The 19,213-nt window shown below is 35.6% G+C and overlaps 2 protein-coding genes across 2 annotated transcripts in view; both read right to left on the reverse strand.

Annotated features, from left to right (window-relative positions):
* LOC140326735 (alcohol dehydrogenase class-3) overlaps positions 1–2,860 on the reverse strand; it is a 7,637-nt gene extending 4,777 nt beyond the window's left edge. Inside the window, exons 1-3 of the mRNA XM_072405604.1 lie at positions 2,768–2,860; positions 1,689–1,790; positions 282–423 (exon numbers count right to left, since the gene is read on the reverse strand). Of these exons, the coding sequence (XP_072261705.1) occupies positions 282–423; positions 1,689–1,790; positions 2,768–2,785 (262 nt within the window). The 5' untranslated portion in view covers positions 2,786–2,860. The remainder of the gene's footprint in view (positions 1–281; positions 424–1,688; positions 1,791–2,767) is intronic.
* Positions 2,861–6,787: 3,927 nt separating this feature from the next.
* On the reverse strand, positions 6,788–18,794 carry LOC140326736 (all-trans-retinol dehydrogenase [NAD(+)] ADH4-like). Its single transcript, XM_072405605.1, has 9 exons — positions 18,736–18,794; positions 15,233–15,334; positions 13,472–13,613; positions 11,651–11,738; positions 9,810–10,041; positions 8,524–8,784; positions 8,060–8,195; positions 7,793–7,931; positions 6,788–7,064 (listed from the first exon to the last, which is right to left on the reverse strand). The coding sequence occupies exons 1-9, from the start codon at positions 18,751–18,753 to the stop codon at positions 7,040–7,042; spliced, it is 1,143 nt and encodes a 380-aa protein (XP_072261706.1). The 5' UTR covers positions 18,754–18,794; the 3' UTR covers positions 6,788–7,039.
* Between the last annotated feature and the right edge of the window lie 419 nt (positions 18,795–19,213).

Consider the following 19,213-nt stretch of genomic DNA (forward strand, 5'->3'; position numbering starts at 1 on the left):
ATATACATACATACATATATATATATATATATATATATATATATATATATATATATATATTTAGTAGACACTAGGTTCTAAGTGTAGACATTTTTTCCTGTCTCCTTTGGTGCTTTGTCCCTTATTTTCATGATTGACAAGAGTAGCTACAACTTGGACAAAACTAGAAACTTCTCGTAAAAGCTGACAGGAATTTTGATGACTTTACAATATGCAAACCCTACATAGTTATGTGCACATAACTGAACAATTAAAGTGACATAACAAGCGTAGAAACATACCTGGTTTAACCCTTGTAACACCTTCTCCAACACTCTCTACAATGCCAGCTCCTTCATGTCCAAGAATAACAGGGAAGCATCCTTCTGGGTCAGCACCACTTAAAGTATAGGCATCGGTATGGCATACAGCAGTGGACACGATCTGGAAAAGATTTATACATCACTGGATTCTTCTTACACAAAATGTTGACATTTTGTTGGAAAGGTTTGAGTATGACACAATTGTATGAACACAAGATTGCCAAATGATCAGGTACTGTTTATGGCACTTGTTTCAAAAGGTAAATAATTGCATGAGTCTGCAGGCAAGCATACCTATTGTGATCTACAACAGCTGTCACAATCAGTTTTCAATAAGTTCCAGGTTTTCATCTTGTAGAGTTATTACCCAGAAAAATGCCTGTCTAAAGCTTCAAATGTATTGTAAGTGTTCTGAGCCAGCAACTTGTCATGATGCCATAGCTGAATTAATTATAAATAAGGCCAACCGCCTGGATTTAGTTTTCGTAATTTCAGTCACCGACCTGAAACAAGTCAATGTGACAAATAGCTGAACATCTGGGCTGTATACTTATTGAGTCAGTGATTCGGAAGGTATTACAGGCAGAACCAGACAAACTATCTTTTTAGAACTAGGTCATTGGTGCCACCTTCTGTAAACTCATGGAGAGGTCTGAATCAAAATTATGATTCTGTTGACCATACATTAGAGAAACCAGAGATAATCATTGAAAAAGACGCTTCCTTTAAAATAGTGGCCACATGCTTCCTTCTGCAATACAATCCCTAACTGTTGTCACCCGTGCTGCTACTAAAGCCATTTAGATGCTGGCCCTGTTACAGAACTGATACACTCTGCATGTGGTCCAGGGCACTACAGACTACTAAACTCTGTGCAATATATTAGGGAGTATAAAATACTGTTGGCTTAGGGCACATGTTACAAGGCGACACATTACTGACACTCAGTGACCCAACTTTACAACTCTCAGTATAAAACGTGTATGAGACTACATTATTATTACTACTAAGTAGTATTTATATAGTGCCAGCATATTATACCATGCTTTAGACGTTTGTAGTCATTTTATAGATTCAATTCTTACTCCTAATGAGGAAACTCTGTGATAAAAGGGTACAAGCATTTGTAACTGTTGCATTATTTAAGGAAATTAAAGTGGGGTTGGTGCTGGGTGACTGCAGGTATCTGCATATAATGTATCAGATTTAAAAAATCTCATAGGATTACCTTTGGCTTGGTAAACTTATGCTTTAATTTGCTTCTGAATGCACAAAACCAGCAATAAAACATTTTTACTATTATAGCACCTATAAAGTCAGAAGGGCAGAGATGTGAATTGTGGCCTTACACGCCAAATGCAGTAAGAGTTACACAGCAATTCTTACCTTAATTCTGACTTCATGAGCTTTTGGTGGAGCTACCTCAACTTCTTCAATAGTCAGGGGTTTACCTGCTTCCCAGGCTACAGCAGCCTTGCACTTAATGACCTACAAGAAAAGAGTAAATAGCAAATTTTTATCTATGTAATAGATTGATTCCCACAACAGAAAGTTGCACATTAGGCAGCATCCCTTGTCCTCAAAGCCATAAGCCAATTTGAGTTTCCCTGCTGTGTTCACTAACTACTGGGCTCAATCATTGGTAATGAACTACATACTGCCTTAAACAATGGACACACCAAGCTTCTACATGCTGGAAACTCTGGATTTTACACTCTGTGTATACACTGGACAATTCGGATCCCTACATTCTGCATGCGTCTCCTGAATATCAAACACTTCGGACTGCTTTATTGTGCAATGTATACTTTGCACTTCTATATTCTCTCAAGCATCAGAAGCTCCAGACATTTAAACTCTGTATTTGGACCTATGCACATAACACTCCAGACCCCTGCATCCTGCACTACAGACCCCTGCACTCCAGACCCTTTCATTTTTACACACTGCCCTATATTTGGCACGCTGGTCCCCCAATATACACTGAACACATTGATTCTACCCTTTACATCGCATCCTCCAAACTTCTACTTCTCTACAGTCATATTCTGCAGACATTATAGATGATGGTAGATTTCAGCATTAAATTGCTAAATGTTGTGACAGTCTGGGGAGACTCACAGACCGGTACCTGTATGTACACATCCTCCATGCAGATAAACCCACTGTCCAGAAGCATTCTGCAGCCCTATGGGCCCCATGTTTATAAGTAATCATTGCACAGACACAGCCATATACTGGACAATGCAGGATGGCTCAGATCCCCACAGGACATGCAGCACTGTCATATATTTCTATATAGTGCCCGGGCATTGGAAGTATTACATAGGAACCCTTCAGTACCGAGCAGCAACAAGTTTACTTCTGACACAAAGCAGCCCGGCTATCCCTACAGCAGACCGGGAGTGAGGCGGTAATGACAGGCCAATACACAGCCGGATATTCCCCGGGGCTCCCCCGCTCACCTGCCCGGCAGTAGTCATGTCCACGCTGCACTTCGACACTCAGCTCTGACAGACCCCGCCCACTATATCCCGCTATGTCAGAGGCGCCCTCAGCAGTAGGCTCAGTGTAATGGCGCCCCCTGCAGTATGGAGGTACCTGAACAGCTTGTGGACGACATTGTGGGAATTTGTATAAAACTTTTACTATGATAATTCCTCACATGTTGCAGTTATTTTATACTACACTGCCTGTTACTAGAGACATAGGCTGGTGTAATGTGCAATGTGAAAATGTCAGTCACACCTCTATAATAAACATTTATATCCATAAAACCATGTTTACTAAGCCCAAGGTATTGTGGCACAACCCCTAATTGTGTTTTATAATGACACCAAGAAAATAATCAGGTAAACTATTGTGGTTTTTGCTTCATCAAAATTTAATATTAGATTTTCAGAATAGTAAATGTAAAAATTTAGAGAATGGAGCCAGTCGGTTTAGTGTAAGATTTATGGTAGTTATATATTAAGCTATAATTACATCCAGAAGAAGGGAAATGGAGATAGAAAGGGATTGTGAACTAAAAGAGAGGCAGGTGGGGGGAAAGATTACCCAAGGACCTTCCTAGGTTTCTGCATATCTTCCTGGGAATGTTCTTCCTAAACAAAAAAGTATGAGTTTATGGGCTCTATTTATAAAACAGTAAATAAAACATTCCCTCAAACATTACCTCGTGGGAATCTACCAGGTCTATATGTTTAATGGCAGTAAATGACTCCCATTAGGGAATATTTGAGGGAATGTCAGATTCCCTGATTTTTTAAATAGAGCCCGATATATATTGGGGGTTGTGCCACAATATATATATATATATATATATATATATATATGTTTTACAAATATCTGGCAAAGGACAATAAGGGGTATTTGAAGGGACAGCCCAGGAGGGGAAGCTTGCTTTATATCGCCATGTCTGACATACATACTGTCAAAACATACCAGTGACAGAAACACGTGGCATAGTTTTAAAGAATTGGTGATCTGATAACACATTCATTCTCCAATCTTTTAAAATGTGATCTATAATAAAGATCAGATTTTGTACAGTAGCAATCAATGCCATACATGGCCTATTTTATATTTATTCTTCATCAGCACTTTCAAAAAGTGGCAATTAGGGTGTTTGAAAAAAACCCAAAAACACTGTTCTCTATTGTGTCCCATAATAAAGAAATAGTAAACCTATAGGAAATTGTAGTGATTGCCAATCATTTTGTTTATGTTATCTGATCATTTAAACTTTTTCATCACCTTTTTGTAAATTGGCTGATGTCAATAGTGCTGTTAGAACTAACGGCACTTTGCTAGGATCATACTGATTGTCAGCTTTATAAATGAAAAGAATCTGTCTCCTGGGTTGGACAAGGGGGATGTTGGCTTTCTATAGATCATAAGTCTGCAGCATTCTAGCTAAAGAGACAACTATTAGTAAAATGGCAAATGTACCTTTGTCATATAACACTTATGCGTGAGATTTCACTATGGGTGGGAGTTGTAATAAATATTTAGTAGACAAAACAAATGAACATGGAGCTGAAGTGTTAGGAAAGAAGAGAATAATAGGGCGGAAGGTAGTGCTCACAGAAGTGACATTGTAAGGTCAGTCTGGTATTATACATTTGCAATATGTACAGTATGCAGTTTATGAGGATTGTATTACTAAACTGTAGTTTTGCTGACTTGGCTCCAGTGCTGCCTTTCTTATCTTTGCTTCTCTACTTAGCGAGACACCTAGAAACAGCGTGTGCCAGATCTGACAGTGTGTATGTCTTGACAGGATATGTAAATACTTGTTCCAGGTCAGTAACTCATCACATTGTGAATGAAACATCCAGATGACAGTTTTGGAGCTTTCGTCTTAATGGACCAGAGTCAGTTTTATTTTGATTTAGCAAAAATCTTGGTAATATGTATAAATAGCGAAAGTGAGAGGAAGGAGCATTTTTATGAGGCCTTGAAATCCAACATGACATAAATAGGGAAAAAGCAACTAAAGCCTATTAAAATTGAAGTAATCTCTGCTTAAGAGTCCTGACTGGTATTTTTTTTTAATAGCAGAATAGACTATGAGGTCTTTCTTTTGCCAGTGATTTTTCTGCCTGCTCATTAGGACTTTGGCTAAACTTTTGACTTTTGATAAAAACAGAACTCAATTCCATATTCCAAATTTGTGATCAGATAGGTCTTTTTGCAGAAAGGGACAGGCAATGCTGTCTATTGTCCATGATTGCTAAATTTTCTGAAAAAGAGAAAGCTGGACTACTCATGGTGGCATAGGATGCCAGGATACCTAAAACATCCTGGTATCCCCCACAGGTGCTGGGACTGAATGAACTTTTGCGTACCTACATGAGAGTTAAAAAGGAGAAAGGAAAAGGAGAAGAAAGATCATAGAGGTACTCATGACAGAACAGATAGATATTTTTTACATTGCCTGTAACTTTTGCAATAAAGGACCAGGCTGGTTGTGATTTTTTTATTTCTAGAGTCTAGTACTGCATTAAGGGCTGTACAACTTACATTCCCACATGCACGTCAAGTGTCGTGGTAACCACAGTTTCTCATTTCTCTAGTTGCAGACTTTAGAATTTGAAATGAATGGCTAATGGGATCTCTAAGGTGGCTGTTGTATCAGTGAATTCTGACCGTATGAACTTCAACTAAAAACTAAAAAAAACATTTAACCAGTGACATGAGGACCAAGATAAGGAACTGCACAATGTGTGTTGAAATGCAATAGTGGGCATCACAGAAGTACTTAATTAAGACAATCAACATGGGAAATAAGTCTATAGAGAATTATTAAAAAATACATACATAGTCCCTTAACTTGGAGAAACATTGCCTGAGGTATAAAACCTTAATAATCACCAAGATATTTCTGCCACAATGCTCCAAAAGCATTGTCGTAGTTTGTGGTCATAATACAAATGAATAATGGGCACTGGGATGCAGAATCCAGGTTTTCGAGAAAGAATTGAGTATATGCATTGGATCCCACAAAGAAAAGGGAGTAACAAATACCAAGTCAACGAATGGAGAACCCATTTTGGGAACTCTTAAGCCACGCACACACGTGCAATTCTTGTCATTGGAAAGGTTCTTTCACAATCATTTCCAACAATAAAAACCTCACAATGCATGAACAAGTACTTTACATACAGCACCGTTCTGAGAGGGGAGGGGGAGAGCGACAGAACGGTACCCTGCTGCATGCTCTCCCCCTTCCCTTGCATTAGGATTGCTCGTTGTTCATTGCCCATGAATCTGCCAGGACGGATCCACAGATGATGAATGACGTGGGCTGTACACACATCTGTGGGCTGTACAGTGAATCTGTGGGCTGATCAAAGAGGAAGTAAGGCGCGGAAGGAATAAATAGCCTCTCCCTTTCACAAAACATCAGCTTAGGGTTGATAAGCGTCTTGCTTCAGTATAAATATTGACACAAAGAAGTACTTTGCTTTATTCCAAATCTAGCCACATCATACTTTTCTGTCTGGCTGGACATTTTTGTTGCTACTTAAATATAACAACATGGCAAGGCTATTTTGCAACACCTTTTCCTCATCATGTCAGCCTGCCCCCATTACCAAACCAAATGTCTTTTTAAGATAATGATAACTCTCCTCCAGACTAAAAGCCACCAATCAAAGCATTTGGAGATATACAAAACACTTCTTGAGAAAGGGAATGAGGCAAGGTGCTGTTATGTTTTCAGAAAGCAATGCACAGCACCCTTATGCCCCCTTCCACTAGCTTTGATTTATCTGAATTGCATAAGAAAGCACATATATCCCATCAATGATGCCACTTTGCTTAAATTGGAACAGAAAGGTTTTATTTAAAAATATCATTAGTATGTGGATAAGGAGGGGGCAGGGATTGAAAAGTAGAAGGTCAAACTTTAGCTTTTACAGGTATACCTTATACAATACCTTTCTTTTTCATATTTTGGTTTGTTCAAGTAAGCACATCAGTCACAATTAATTCATATAGTTTATTTTACAATAGTATGGCATGCAAAAAAACGTAAGGAAATAATAAACAGGGTTATACAGAAATTGCACCATGCACCATTAACTGCTGAAATAACTGCTTGTGATCTTTAAAACACACCCCATATAAAGTTTATATACTGCATGCATTAAAAGAACTATCTGTCATTTTACATGCTAAAACTGCACATTATTAATAGATATGTTTCCTAATGGCTTCCAAGGTGCCCGCATTTAAAACACCAGAACTGTTCGGATGCTGCAGAAAAAGGAAACAGAAATGATTATTTTGGTTTAGCATTTACTGTATTCAGAGCAAATTAATAGAAACGGTAAATTCACATTTAAAAGGTACCCTTACACATGACTTCTATTACTTCTTGCTGTTACAGCCTACAATCTTAGCCTTTGTTTGAATGGGTCCTACTTTTGCTTACTTTTTTGCACCTGTGTATTTTTGCCCGAAGGGCAATCACAATACAATACAAATATATGTGAGAAACTGTTGACTTTTTTAACATATCTTAAAGAGTAAGATTAGATCTTCATTAAAATAGTACTGACAGATAAAGGTAGTCTACTGTACCAAATGACAATTACAATTGGCATGACGTAATAATAATCTTAATTAATGAATGCAGATGTGTAAATTTGTCACATTAAAAAGTAAGCACACCTCCACATTTACACTATTTCAAAGCCCTAGTTACAATCAGGTCTTCCAGATGAGCTGCCAATAATAAAAAACCTTCTGTGTAAGGATTTTAAACTAGATACACTAGATAAACTAGAGAAGGTTAGACTCATAGCCATCCACAATCCTAATTTAAACAACTCTGAGAGGTCTTATTTATGTTTAGAAAATTGGAAAAGCTAATTGTTAATATTTCTTTTTTTTCTGGTAGATTTCTATCTGCCTATTTAACAATCATATGGGTTTACTGTTTAGGTTTGCTGTTATCTCTAAGTTTATTTTTTTTTACTTACCTCTTTCCTTCACGCATGAGATCAAAGGCCTTGTTAATTTCATCAAATGGCAAGGTGTATGTCACCAATGCATCCAAGTCAAATTTCTTAGATAGGTAGTCAGCTACTAGCTTCGGAACATTGTCCACACTCTTCCAGCCTGGTGAGGGAGTTAATATGTTGGTTAAAAAATACTTCATATCTAAACTACTACAAATATGCCTAAAACAAGTGTAAAGCTTGCAGTTGATTCTTTATTTAGTATTCTGTTCTTAAAATCAGTCTCACCTCCAAAGAATGTGGCTTTCAAGGTACGCCCCATTATCAGCTGGAATGGAGCAACAGGTACACCCTGTTCTGCCAGTGAAACACCAACAATTGCACACGTTCCCCAGCCTACTGTGGTGCACTCCAGTGCCGCTTTCTAGAAAACAATTACAATAGTGAAAACAATTAGTATTTACTATGCCATATATGAAGAAAACAAAACAAATGTAAAACAAAAAAACATAATGCTATACAGTTTGCCATATTCAGAAAATAACTTACTATTATTTTGCAGTGTTGTAAACATAAGGGTACTTTTTGAAAGAACAACATATACTTAGGTTTGTGCCAAAACCTTACATGATGTAAACAAACATTTGAAAGAAAAAAGTCATTAATTTATTTTTGAACTTCGGTCATGTTAGCATGAGTTTGCAATGTTATGTTACGGTTGTGCCTTGATCAGAGTACAATAAAATACCTACCATGACATCAATAATTCCGATACATTCAATGGAAAAGTCCACTCCACCATTGGTCAGTTCAGCTATGACCTGCTGGATAGGCTTGTCATAGTCATTTGGGCTTATGCATTCAGTTGCTCCAAGTTCCAGTGCTTTGGGAAATTTGTCTTTGTTGATGTCAATGCCAATGATTCGAGTTGCACCAGCTGTTTTACATCCCATGACAGCTGAGAGACCAACTCCTCCCAAACCAAAGACGGCACAAGTGGAGCCTGCTTCAACCTAAAAGAGAAATATGCATATACATGTATAATAGGTATCATGTCTAACACTTGTTACCTTAAATTTTCAATTTACCACATTTTGTGGGCCATTATAACATAATCAACATCTGCATTGAATAACCATAAAAAGAAAACTTGAAACGAAAGAGTATAGGCATACTAGCATTGGAATTATCACCTTTAGGTTCCTAGAAAATTAAAGGGTCTGGGTGGGTGGGGGGGGGTGGGTTGGGTTGTGGTGCTGCCATAATGTACGTATGGTATTATTGTATTATTTTGGGCAACATAATGCATTAGTGTGCTGCAGGGCAAATGGCTTTATTACACTGTTTCAGGAGAGTGCCATTCAGTGACAATGCACTATAACACACATTTACTGAATGTGCACACATTAACATATGAAGGAAAAAGAATGTAAAGGAAGATTGGAAATAAACTGTCTGAGTGGTTGAGCAATATAACTGGGCAAAAAGTGTCACTTGTATTCAGAAATGGTGTATTGATTATTGCATTGAGGAGGTATAGTAAGAAGTAATTGGTAAATATGTCAGCACTCATAGCTTTAAAATAGGACAATTCAAGTTCAAAAAGCACAATGATGGGTAGCTTGATATGTAACCTTAGAATGTTATAACAACCTAGGTCAAAATGTGAATAATGTAGGCAAAAATTGAACATATCCTATGCACTGGGTCTTTAAGGATGATAACTTTTTAAGTCTGTAAAAGTATAGATACTAAAGAAAACATAAAAAACATAAAATTAGAAAGAAAGGAAAATGTATGAGCTAATTATTTATAGTAATAATTTATAGTATATTCTGGAGCCATGCCACTATGGAAAGACAATTCCAATTACCATATGTAGACAACAATGTGCCCCAAAGTTTGTTTGTAAATAAACAGTGATTATTTTGTAAAATTGTTCCCAATACTTGTTTAAATAAAAATTTTCAGCATATGAGGATTTATTACATTAATTCACCTGTTCAGGAGACATTTATTACAATAAATGATAAATTACCTTAGCAGTGTTGATAGCTGCACCATAGCCAGTTGAAAACCCACAGCCAATAAGACAAACTTTATCCAGGGGGGCTTCATCATCAATTTTGGCCACTGATGTTTCAGCACAAACTGTGTATTCAGAAAAAGTGCTGGTACCCATGAAATGGTACAGTTGCTTCCCCTTGCAGCTAAAGCGGCTTGTGTTATCAGCCATAAAATCTTGATCGGAGATGGCAGTTTTAATTTTGCTATAGAGAAAAAAAACAAAAAAGTATTTTATTTGTTTCTTAGGTAATCTGCAGGGGCCTAATAAATTAATAAATTAAACTATCACATTGGATTAAAATTTATAGGAAAAGGTTATAAAGGTAATCTGTAATTTCTATCATTTAAATAGTATGCTTTTTACTAATATACAGTTTATACATTTAATCAGACAATACCAAATTAGGAATTTTGATATGGTAATATTTTATATTTCTGACTTGTAATCAGCAGGTAAAGCCCTGGTCATGAATATGACCTCCCATGAACTTTTTTTCTCAAGATATTATATCAAAAAATTTTATCTGAATGGCAAATATAGAATGTCCCAATTTGTCGAGAAGCATGCTGACAGTGCTGGGGTTTCTCTGATAGACCAAAAAGTATTCTTTGCAAACTAAATGTAATATTTTAAACTACAATAAAGGTTTTTTTAAAAAAAAAAGGTTTATGCAAATAAATAAATTATGTAATAAATAATAAAATAAAAATACACAAAACATTATATCTTCCATATATACATATGTATATTGTTGTAAGTCATTATCATTAATTATTGGGTAAGGCAAAAACAATATGTGAATGTTGAGGAAATCATATGAACTAAGGTACAATAATTATGTTAAACAATTGCATAAATAATACAAGAAAGCACTATTCTTTGTTGGGTGAATCTTTTTTGATGAAATTTTCGACTTAGTTGAATTTATGTAAAATCGATAGTTGCAGTTACATTTTTATCCACTAGATGTCCCTGTATAACATTAATTGCAATAATAAGTCCCTGTCTTTAAAGTACAAGATCCCACACCTAACACTGGGAATAGAACAGCAGACTGAGACATTAAAATGTAAAATATGTAAAGCAAAAAAAAAAAAAAAAAAAAACATAAAAAACCCCAAAAATTAAAAAATGGAGAAGAGGAAAGAGGAGGTAGGAAGGCTTTTTTGTTTGTGTGTTTTTTTTATCCTGTGTGGACATGCTCCAGTATAAATAATAAAAAACTGAATATTGTGAACCTGTCACAATGGCAGTTGCAGCTAAATGTTGCATGAAGGGCCTTATGGTTAGAATTTGTACAGCAAATGCGGGCATTCGGGTTATTTGCAAATTACTTTCAACTTAAGGATGCTATTTTGCTAGTGCAGATCTGGGGCTAGCCTGGTGATGGGGGTTTCAAATAGTAAGATTTATTACAACAGATCAAAGACAGAGTGGGGCAGAACTCTGAGTTTTTTCACTGAACTGGAAAACACATTAAAAAGTTTGATCAGTTGATAGAGTCTGTTTAGGGCCATTTATAGACATAACACTGTATTCTGGTAATGGCTATAGATACAACCATGTTGCACACAGGAGAACAATAAAACAAAAAAAGAATGGTTTATATTGGTTCAGTTTTTCAGTATAAGGAAATTTATAAGAAAATAATGTGGCAGCCACGTAACCTTGCCTTTAAAATGTGCCTATCTAGACTATGGTCTTCCCAAAAATCATGATAAAAACATACATTATAACAATGGAAACACCTGTGCTGTGTCAGGTATACATTTTTCTGGTTGTTAGTTTATGATTCATATGGGTAACTTTACCTGATCTTTTGACAAAGGTTGGTTTTGGGGCTTAGACAGAATTTGCATTCACCGCATTGTGGGATGTAGAGTGGGATGACTTTATCACCTGGAAAATCAGAACAGTGAAAGATAACTTTTTTATATTGTGTATAGATAAGAAAAACTTGCTCCTTATTGAAAAATAACAGATAGATGTGTGTTTATGGTATCACCTGTCAAAAATATCAAAATGGAAAAATGTCCAGACGTCCAACTCTTATTGTTAGCCAGGCAATGTGATGGCATTGCCAGAGCATACATTTGTTTTGGCATTCATTAGATGTCCATCATTGCTTTCAGTATACCTCCTGGAGAAAAGGTGATCTCTGGAGTTCTTTGGATTGAATATTTACATAACAATATTTTAAAGGTCTTTTAGAAATAAATATTTTCTTTCCCAAAAAGCTTCTCAAACCTATTCTTCTAGTAGAAACTGTTGCTCTGGGTTCCATTTAGTGATGGTTATGTGGATGGCAGGTTTTATGACGGACTGAAGTAACTTCACACTAACCAAGGGAACCAACTAGTGGTGGGTGAATTTAGTTTGATCTGGTCAAGATTGAACATTTTAAAATTTGCTTGGTTTTGAAGATTTTTTTTTATGGCAAAATAAAACTAATTTACCATTTTTTAGGATGATCAGAGCCAAAATAGGAGCTCCAATTAAACCACTGAAACAGAGCAGAATTTTTATCCAGTTGAGGATAGCGCATCAGGGTTTCTATAAATCTGTATATTGCCAACCCAGCAGGACTGTTAACAAATTTTTATGTAATCATGTAGTTATAGTTTTGTAATTATTTTAATTGTTTATTATTAGTGCCATCACCTTCGATCGTGCTGTCCAATAAACAAACAGTACAAATAGTTACACACAAAAAATGGCAGGGATAAAATAAAGCACAGTTGAACAACTAAACCTGAAAATTGTATGTTGAGGTGAAACAATGATGTATATGCACAACTGGTATACAAACAATGTGGCCAATGGGATCTTTGTGGGACTCAGAGATACCTATTTAATGTACAGTGCTGCGTAATACATTGGCGCTATATAAGTCCTGTTTATTATTAATAATAATAACAATAGGTGCACAAATCACTTTTTTACATTGTAGATAGTGGGACAGAAATGTGTATACAGCATTAAAGGGAATGTAAACTCAATGTAATGAAAACAGCTAACCAATAGGCTTTTGTTTATGAAAGAAGTTACAGTGAAGACTCCTCTGTCAGATAGGCTATTCCTGCATATCAGCTCTTTAGTTCTGTTTTGGCATGATTCCATGGCTGGTTGAAGCAACTCTTGTATGCATGTGTGGAAGGTATGCCATCTCAATAAAAACTGAGGTGCTAGAGATTGAGTAGGGTCGGTAGGTAGCCCCAAAGGTAAGTCTGCCATTTAATGCATATATCCTGTGCTCCAAAAATCATAGTTTTTACTTCTACTGTGATGAAAGCAATAGGACAAAATCCTGATCTTCCAGTGTACATTCTGTGGGATTGGGGGTAGAAAACAAGAGTTAAAGGGCGATTGTATGTTTATAACGAGGTGTAAACTGTGCTTTACTGTATATTGCATAATATGATGGCTGGTTGGTACATGATTATGGTAGCCTAGGTCAGATTATATGCTTGCTTGGAGCAGTATGGTGTTTGAAGATAGTAAGGCTGGGTGAGTGCCAGATTGTGGGAAGGAAAGAAAAAACACATTAAATAAAAATTACAGATTATAATTGTCCCTAGTTGCTAATTACATCAAGGACATGTAACTATTATTCTGGAAATGTTCTGTCATACCTGTTTTAACTTTTGTGACACCTGGCCCAACACTTTCCACAATTCCAGCTCCTTCATGGCCAAGGATTACAGGGAACAAACCCTCCTTAAAATGAGGACTCACAGCATGAGCATCAGTTCTGCAGACTCCTGTTGCTACAATCTATAATAAAAATGTATTTTAAGAATTAAAGCTCTATTCATATCTCTCATTTTCAGTGTTAGATGTATTTTTCTAGTTACATTTGCACAGATTTTGAACATACTATTTAAATATTTTTATTTAAGATGTCATTAGCGTCTTCAAATGACAAGCACTCAAGCAAAACTTGAGTATTTTGGTGTACTATCACCTAACAGCATCAGAAAACAGACCCATACAGATTAATAAATCAAGGTAAGTACTGAACCAACCACAGCATCATGATTGGTAAATATGAGCATTACTGTTTTTACTAAATATATATTTAGTAAATAAATGCCCTTCTGTAGAAGGCACATGTACCATGCTAATATTGTCAGTTTTTTGGAATGGCTTTTGATTGTTCTTGTTTTTAATTGACTATACTGTAATACATATATTATAAATACAAATATTGAGTACATTAAAAATGATGTCATATATGTTTGTTTTCACAAGGCACATAGAAGGAGTACAATGGACCTAGTTAATAGTTTATTACCTGGACCAGTTGGCAATCCATGGCAAAGATTATTGTGCTGCCAAAGGCTGGTTCAGATCCAAGCTCAGGTCAGCTGGTTAGTTTATTTTTACCAAGATTAAGGATTTGAGGATTTTGGCACAATTGCTTTTTCCCCTGGATTCCATAAATCTTTACCAACAATAAACCAAAAAGATGTTATTAAATTGAAAATTCCTTTGGTGGTGCTGGTTGAATTAAGCAAGCCATCAATGTGGCCATGATTCCTTAAGAGAAGAAATTAATGTCTTATGCAACAAACAAATATGTCCCTATATTATTGTATAATGAAGCTTCTCTGTTTCACCTTTATTCTTCTAGATAGTTATAAGTTGCAGCCACCCTCTAATCATCACTGAACCTCTTCAGGGCAAATCAAAACAGATATGCAATAAAATGTACAATAAATAAAAGCACTTTGAATGAACTCTTGGAAGAGAAAATGATGTTGCATAACACTATGAACCCATAGCAGGAAATGTAAGCTCTAACCGTGTCTTCTTTCTACATATTTTGGCACCAACTAGCTATTATGCACAATGTAGTTACAATCAACAATGCTTCACTCTTCCTACTTTCTTATGTTGTTACAATTATATATTGTTATTAATAATATTAATCAGTATTTTAGTGCCAACATATTACACAGCACTGTACATTAAATAGGGTTTGCAAATGACAGACAGATACAGACAGTGACACAAGAGAAGGAAAGGACCCTGCCCCGAAGAGCTTACAATCTAAGAAAGGAAAAGGAAGTTAAGGAAACATGTGGTAAAGCAGTGTAAACTGCCAATACTAATCTCTACATGAAAATATAATGCTTTGAATTTTGTACTGAAGCCACATCCAGCCAGGAAACTTGCATTTTCACAGGGAAGTTTACAGTAACTTTGTACCCCATTAAATGATTTTGGTTTGCCTGACAAGTTCTTCCCTTATATCTATATTGTATTTTTATATTTGCAATCATGTCATTGAACTGATTCTGCTAAGAACTTTAAAACATACAAGGAGAGAGAATTACATACTTTATAATGTTCAGTTAAGCAGAAAATAAAAAAAAAAGGATAAATGTTACCTGTATCCGAACTTCATAATCCTTTGGAGGAGCAACTTCTATTTCCTCAATACTAAATGGCTTGCCAGCTTCCCAAGCTACTGCTGCCTTGCATTTGATAACCTGCCAACAATGCCAAGTAAACACAGGATGATTTACTGTTAAAATCACAGAGCAATTTATTAAAGTTGCTATAACAAAGGTTAACATAAACACAGTTTTGTGTTAGTGTTAAATGTCTTCTCAGAAATTAGATCAATGTAACAACTTACAAGAATGTAATGAAAAACATTTAGAGGCCTGTTCAAAAAATAGTAAAGTCTCCAACCAATATGTTATGTTGCCAGAATATTAATAATAATTAATGTCCATGTGTTTTGCTTAGAAAAATGAAGCAATCGCTTACAATAGTGTGTGATATATTGGGTTTATTACAGACAGTGACACAGGAGAAGGAGCGGACCCTGCACAGAAGAGCTTACAATCTAAGAAAGATGGTGCAAAACACATGGACATTCATTGTTATATATTTGGTTTGGCAGCCTATTTAATTGAATAAGCAGCCCTAACACAATGTGCACATGTCCATGCATGGCAACTTTTCCATATAGTGGAAACTTACTCTTATTGTGACTGAAGGCAAACATTCCTTGAAGTGATATTAATTACTGTCATTTTAAACTCGTGCACTTTGAAGATTCACCTACGGATGCTTAGTGAATGTCAGATTGGCTGCTTTTTAAATGTGATACTGTTTTTCTATTATGTATATGTATTATAAGTTGTTTTTTTAATTATTTGTAAGAAAAAAAATATTAAAAAATAAATAAATAAATAAACAAGTACTGGAGTTTTTGTACATTATGTATATTATTGTTGGTGGGCTCTTTAGAATTATGTTAGGCAGACACTGATGCAGGAATAGGAGTTGCAATGATTGCAATGCTGACTAGGCATCGGCTTCTGGAATTGGAAAACTGTGGAAAGTTTGTCACCGAGTGGGGTGTCTGTACTGAAAGGGGGGGGGGGGGCTGCCATTGAGAGGTAGATTGGGCTTGGGAGTTGTAGCTGGAGGGGGTGCAGGTCCATAGGAAATGAAGGAGTTAAGAGAAAATATATAAACAGTTCTCATATTGTAGTTATTCTATGTATGAATTATTTTGGTATATTGTACTTTATTAGCATTAATAATACTTTTTTTAATTTCAAGTAATCGTGTGTATAATTGTTTATGAGTGCTGATGACCAACTTACTTTTTAAAGAATAAAATATGTATAATTTTTGTATATCCATATAAATATGGAGGCGTTGTAGGGCTCTTTAAAGGTATTTATGGGTTTATTTCTCTTTTTTTCTTGGGTCCAGGATCCATGTTAGCAAAGGGCAAGAACTCAACAAGTGAAGATTTACAAACAGGTATCTGAAAAAAAATGCATGACATTCAAGCCTAACTACATTTGCATTCAGATACCCAAGGGTGTCTCAGGGCCCAACTATGGTCTAAAGGTATGTTTTTAGGTCTAAAGAGAGATGAAGTTGTATACATGAAGACATAAGAATATTTAACAATTGATAGATATAGATGGCAACAGCCTTAGGTATACCAAATATAGGAATCCACTGACAAACTTTGATACAAGATACTGTATGTCTATTTTTTTATCCATGTGTCTGTACTTTTCAAATCTCATCTCTTATCTTTTTCAAAAATAGGTATGTATATCCTGGGGTGTAACCTTTGTAACATGAGTCTATAATGTTGTGTGGAGGAAATAATGTGTATAAACATTTATATAGTTGCCTTGAGTTACCACATGCACACATTCTGATGGTGGGTGTAACTTTGATCAAAACTAAGCGAAATGCTTAAGTAGCCTGCTGTTTGTCAGACACTTTTATAGTTAGCAGTAAAATTTCCACTGTATGAAAGCTGTTTATGCTAGATTTTTTTTTTACTTAGATGAAAGTACACTTGGTTTCTTCTAGTATAGTTAGACATAAGAACACTGTATTGAAAGATATTACTAGTTTACAAATTTCCTGTTAGCTTCATATATTAATATTATCAAGGCTAATGTTTTCAGACCTACAGTTAAATTGTTTTGCCTGTCTTTACAGTTCTTGGTAAATTTGCAATTTTTTTTTGGGTAGCAATGGTACCCGATGGTAGATTTTGATATCTTCATTTTGTGTTAGTGCAACAAAAGTAGGGGACAAACAATGAATGGTCCCACTGCCAGCAGTAGGGCATTATTATTATATATTATCATTATTATTTAATGGAGGCAGTTTCCCCAAGTGAAAGAAACCCCCACACAAACATATTGCCAAAGCAAGATATACTTTATAAATAAGGAAATGAGTTAACCCATGTGGAATTGGATAGTGTTAGACAATACTGAGAGCAGTTGTGCTACATAAGTGACTAAAAAAACACCTTAAGCTAGGTTTTTTGCAAATATTGTTTTAATAGTTGAGAAAAAAAGAAGAGCGGGCAATAGCAGGTAGGGTAAGAGACTCATAAGGAGTCTTGAAGGCAGGGGCATTGGAAAGTGAGTAGAAGACTTATTGGCAAAGACAGAAATAGACTTTTAAGACCAAGAACAGAGATGTATGATCTATAAGGTAAAAAAGGCACTAACTAAGGTTAAAGCTTTTCTGACTCGGATATCTGCACCTGCTGACTGTTTTGTTATTTAGTCACTGCAAATTATTTTTGATACCTTGGTCAGTGACAAAAAATGAGGATTTATGGGCACACATTTGACAACCCTCTGGCTATACTTTGTACAGAATGCTTCTTAAGCATGGCTTGGTTGTGAATGTATGACCATGTCAATACAAAGCAGCAATGACATAAAACAAAAAAAGGTATTCCTAACTTTGTTTTGGAGAAAAAAATACCTAATTGATTGTTACTCTGAAAGAGTACCTAGGTAGTTGATGGCTGCCACCAGATTGAGCTATACTATTTGGCTAGGTTAGTTATAAACAACAAATTGGTGAAGCTGTTGCTTTCAAGTTTATGATGGTTTAACAATTTAGATTTCGTTTTTGGATGAAAAAATATAAAACCATATATCTGGTACAAGAATCATAATCCTATGCAGTAGAATCAATAAATAATGTCGTAGTACGACTGTGTGTGTGTGTTTGCACAGTAAACAAATCTGCAAAAAAAAACTGTATTAACACATTGATTGTGTCTTTGTGACCCTTCTACACTCTACTGCTTCTTCTATCTACATGACATATGATTACTGTGTGTGATGTGCCTGCTGCTCCCATTGCATGTAACAAATTATTGTGCACCATAAGAATATGTAAGATTTTGTAATGCAGGAAAGTTATTTACTTCCGCAGTATAACAGAAAAGTATACATTAAAAGAGCAATACTTTTTTGATTTTTTAGCTGTTACTTGATTTAGTCTAATAGCAGTTTAGTACTTTATATTTGAGTGGACATATTATTATGGAATTAAGTTTAGAATGAATATTTAGTTTCGAAGTGTATTTTCTTACTTGTCCAGCTGTGCTCATTGTGATGTCTCTGCAAGATTCTGGATGTGCGGGCTGCTTTCTCCAAGTGCACAGAATTCTGCCTGATATGGTTTAAATATCCCTCTGTTTTCCCAGCCCCTAACCCTCCCCAGCCTCTCCTCCCTTGGTATTACTATACTAGAGTGTAGATAACCTTAGTGCAATAAAAGGCACTACTGATAGTAAACATAAATATAACTTTAGCTATTGTTGGAGTAAGCGTCCTATAAAAAATGTGACCTTTACCAAGGTATTTTATACTGCACAACAAGATATTGTAAAAAATAAAAAATCAGCATGTTATAATAGTAAACACTGCAAAAGTATAGGATAGATGAGACATTAATAATAGAAAAAAATGTTACCTGGCCAGAACTTTTCTATTTTGCTATGTTATGCTATAATCTGCAAAGTTGGATGTGGAATTTACAAAACAAAGTTTAGTGTTTGGCCTTATTTT

Source organism: Pyxicephalus adspersus, chromosome 3 (genome assembly GCF_032062135.1).
Source record: "Pyxicephalus adspersus chromosome 3, UCB_Pads_2.0, whole genome shotgun sequence".
NCBI lineage: Eukaryota > Metazoa > Chordata > Amphibia > Anura > Pyxicephalidae > Pyxicephalus > Pyxicephalus adspersus.

Bases quoted from the DNA above. Each gene is read 5' to 3' on its own strand.
- LOC140326736 (XM_072405605.1), bottom strand. The intron at 11,739-13,471 runs GTATGACAGAAC...CTGATTTTCCAG, and splicing joins TGTCACAAAAGTTAAAACAG to GTGATAAAGTCATCCCACTC. The intron at 7,932-8,059 runs GTGAGACTGATT...CTCCCTCACCAG, and splicing joins GAAAGCCACATTCTTTGGAG to GCTGGAAGAGTGTGGACAAT.